This window comes from Malurus melanocephalus, unplaced genomic scaffold, assembly GCF_030028575.1.
Source record: "Malurus melanocephalus ecotype Western Australia unplaced genomic scaffold, MMel_1.1 scaffold_131, whole genome shotgun sequence".
NCBI lineage: Eukaryota > Metazoa > Chordata > Aves > Passeriformes > Maluridae > Malurus > Malurus melanocephalus.
This window is the reverse complement of record NW_026623363.1, coordinates 228,114-231,662: the sequence shown is the minus strand read 5'-3', so window position 1 is coordinate 231,662 and position 3,549 is coordinate 228,114. Positions and strand designations below refer to the sequence as shown.

Genomic DNA, 3,549 nt, shown 5'->3' with positions numbered 1-3,549 from the left:
AGAAGTAAGTTTTCTTGGCTACTGATAAAAGTGTTGCTTGCATACAGTACAAATTCRTGGACAATGTGGCTTTTTGACCCTTACATTAAAAAAAAAAATCATTATTCAACGGTGAAAAATGAAGCTGAAATTATGTGGTCATGGTATGGCACCTCACGTCTGGATGTAGAACAGTCCATGCACACAAGAAAAAGCTTCACAAGTTGCACAAAATTAAAATAATTTTTTAGAAAATAAGTTTTATTTGGCTCCTTTTGTACACTTTTTCTTAAAAAAATGCACATTCATACAGTTTGCCTTTCCCAGTGCATGTCTGGAATTGCTCACACAGAGCATTAATATCATTAATATCAAGGCAAAAGGTGCCCTCACAATAATTTCAGACACATTGTATTCTGACTGTAAAGCATCCAAAGTTACCAATTTTCTGATTATAACTTGGAAATCAATGTTTTGGGTGTTTCTTCTGATTCACATACATAATTGTCCCACACAGGGAAAAGAGACAAACCTGCAACAAAGAACTGTCAAGTCAATGGTGAATACTCATTTCAGGTAGAGCTAAAGGTAGGYTCTCTACTTCATACTGAGGTGGAATATAAAAGAAACACTCAGCTATATAACTTTCTCTTTTTCAAAAGCTCTACATCAGAAATGATAAAACATTGCTTGAAAACTACAGATCAGCCACTGGTAGTGAGAGTTTGTTTGCAGAGAAAGCACTCTTTCCCTAGTTGTTTCTCATGGCTAGGTCTCTTTGCTGTTGATGGTGACTATGGAACTTATTTCTTGCTGCTTCTTCTTAAAATACTTCATGAGGAGGAACAAATTCAGCTTGAACTTTCACACAGCACAAGAAGTACTAACCCATCAAGTAGCCCCTACAGAAAAAAAAAATTAGAGAAAAAGTTAGCAAACATAGGCAGCACTCCTCAAAAATCAAGAGACATATAATCTTAAACCAAAACTTAAGACTGCAAAAACCTCTGCTGATCAAGRCTATCTTAACTATGTGCTCTTTCCTCACTGATTTTCTTCAATGAACACTGAATGAAAATAGATTAACCTATTCTCAATCCAACTTTGGTAATTGTTTGGAATTTTTGAAGCCTACATTACACCCTATGAAATGTTATTTATTTTTAACTTTACACAAACTACAAGCATGAAGACATTCAATATAATCTGATTTTTCCTGGCTCTAAACACAAACTGTTCTCTCTTTCTCTTCMATTTCTCTGAAGTCCTGTTCTTTACATTAATTTCAGAATGAGAACTGTTAAGACACGCATGTACTCAATGAAACAAAAAACACAAAGCATCAATGAAGCAAGAAAATACAGGGCAGGTCCTTATCCAGCTACCTGCTGCCAGGGAACCCATCACTTCTGTGTTATGAAACAGAACTTTTTAAGTGCAGTGCAGAAGCCATGAAAAGTATTTAAGAATAGAAGAATAACTGTCACTATTAATTGAGCAATCCATGGAGTTACTCCAAACATTTGCTACCAGCACCTCTAAATATCAGGTTTGAGCTATTCCAAATTAAACAGATGGATTGAAAAATAGAGRAGGGGAACAAAACTGAAAAACCTGCATTTGGATTTTGCATASCYTGAAAGCTATTGTTCTCTTCCTCCTTTGCCTTTCTTCAAGCACTTTAACAGTTCCATTTCCCTCAAAGCTCTACTTTTAACTACTTACCTGACCAGTACAGACAATGAACTTTAAGGTACACTGAGCAAGTCAGACTCACTAACCATATTTTCTGACATACCAGGAACTGTCACTCTTTTTTAACYACAGCAAGATCTTAGAATAGCTGGCTCCTATCCTGAAGCATCCCAGCTCATTCAAGGTGGCTCTCCAAAAAAAAAAAAAAAAAACCACTGAAAAAAGCAACTTATATTTAATCTGAATATTACTATATTTTCTGTTACTCTTAAATTTAACATGGCACACATGAGCCACAAAAGAGAGAAAAGGCTGAAAAATAATTAAATCACTTACGGTAATTTCATCCTCATGAAAACTCTGGCCATGAAGAAGCTCAAAAGAACACTAACAAATCCAATAAAGAGCAAAAGAAATCTATTCAACTTGGGGATATTGGGTGCATTGGATCGATCCAGAATTATGAATCCTAGGCCACCCATTGTGAAGAGGAAGCTGGATGCGAGGCCTTCCATAATATACTGTCCATTTACTCTAAAGAAAAGAAGATTAAAGAAATTATTTACATTTCAAAACCACATCTACTCAACATGCTTTAGCTGTACAAACACACAGGGTGATTAATTTTGATGGCTGACTTTCTAACTAAAAGCAAGTAGGAAGCTGACATTGTACAGTTACCTCAAGWCATTAATACATAATTTATCTTTGGAACTGAGTCTGCAAGGTGCCCAATTCAGCACACGAGAGGATTTATACATATCTGTGCMTACAAACAGCTACCACCCAGGCTCATTGGTCTGCAGAAACACCTAGACCAAGGAAGTCCCTGCTTACACAGCTGGGACCAGTGCATAGCACTATGACCTCCTTATTTCCATCCTGATGTTTAGGCAGGAGTGCCTCAATCCTCATCTCRGGACAATCCCTCTCAAAGCACTATGGCAGTGCATGAAGCCATCTGGTTCCAGCACACTGCATCCTGCAGGATGTTTCACTGCCTGCTCACTCAGCCTGCACGGATCCATTGCAGGCACCCAGCCTGAGGGTGYCCCATGGGGCTCTCTGGCAGCCCAGACAGCTGGATTTCCTCCTTATAAATGGAAACAGATGGAGGGAGAGGAAGATGAGATGCAGAAAGAATGCACCTGGATCACGAGTCTCCTGCTTCCCACAATCTCTGAACCATTTTCCTATCCTCCTAATTAGCAACTTCATAAAACTGGCTATGATGAATGCCAGCTCAACTATGGTGGGTGTCCATACAGAAATAAGGATTATCATTAGTGTCTCATATGCTGGAAACAAACAGGTTTGTCTTCTTTCACCTTGTTTACACTGACAAAGGACAGTGCTAGCATCTCCCTGCAGTAACTCGATTCATCTACATTGCAACAATTCAAGCCAGCCTGAAGCACACATCTAGTCCCAGTCAAAATCTGTCAAATCAACAATGGCACAGAGCTCACAGATTCAACCAACTTTTTTAGTATTTAACAGAAATCATTATTTGCTTCCACACACATAAAACTCCCCCAGTTACAAATGTAGATTTAACCCTTTTGAGACCAATTTGTTACAACGAGTCTGCAGGTAGTTTTCAGTAATAAAAGCAAAGGTCTCTAAGAAAACCCTGTTTTACACATTTGCAACTACGCTACCCACCCTCAGACACAAGAGTCCCAAGTACACTAGAGCATAAAAGGACAGAACCAAAAGTTTCCCAAACAYTGGTAATATGCATTACATATTCTGCAACAAAAAACAATCAAATGCATCTGCATCCGCTAYAAAACTCAACTCGAATAGCAAGAAATAGAAGTGTTGCCAGCCCAAAACGATTTCTTTTTACCAGACTTTTCATTTTTAAAACTT

General features: G+C 38.1%; 1 protein-coding gene across 1 annotated transcript in view; it reads right to left on the bottom strand.

Annotated features, from left to right (window-relative positions):
• Positions 1-219: 219 nt before the first annotated feature.
• The window catches only part of OSTC (oligosaccharyltransferase complex non-catalytic subunit), a 4,067-nt gene continuing 737 nt past the window's right edge, over positions 220-3,549 (bottom strand). The window contains exons 3-4 of the mRNA XM_057370709.1: positions 2,011-2,208; positions 220-881 (exon numbers count right to left, since the gene is read on the bottom strand). Coding sequence (XP_057226692.1) covers positions 863-881; positions 2,011-2,208 — 217 coding nt within the window. The 3' untranslated portion in view covers positions 220-862. The remainder of the gene's footprint in view (positions 882-2,010; positions 2,209-3,549) is intronic.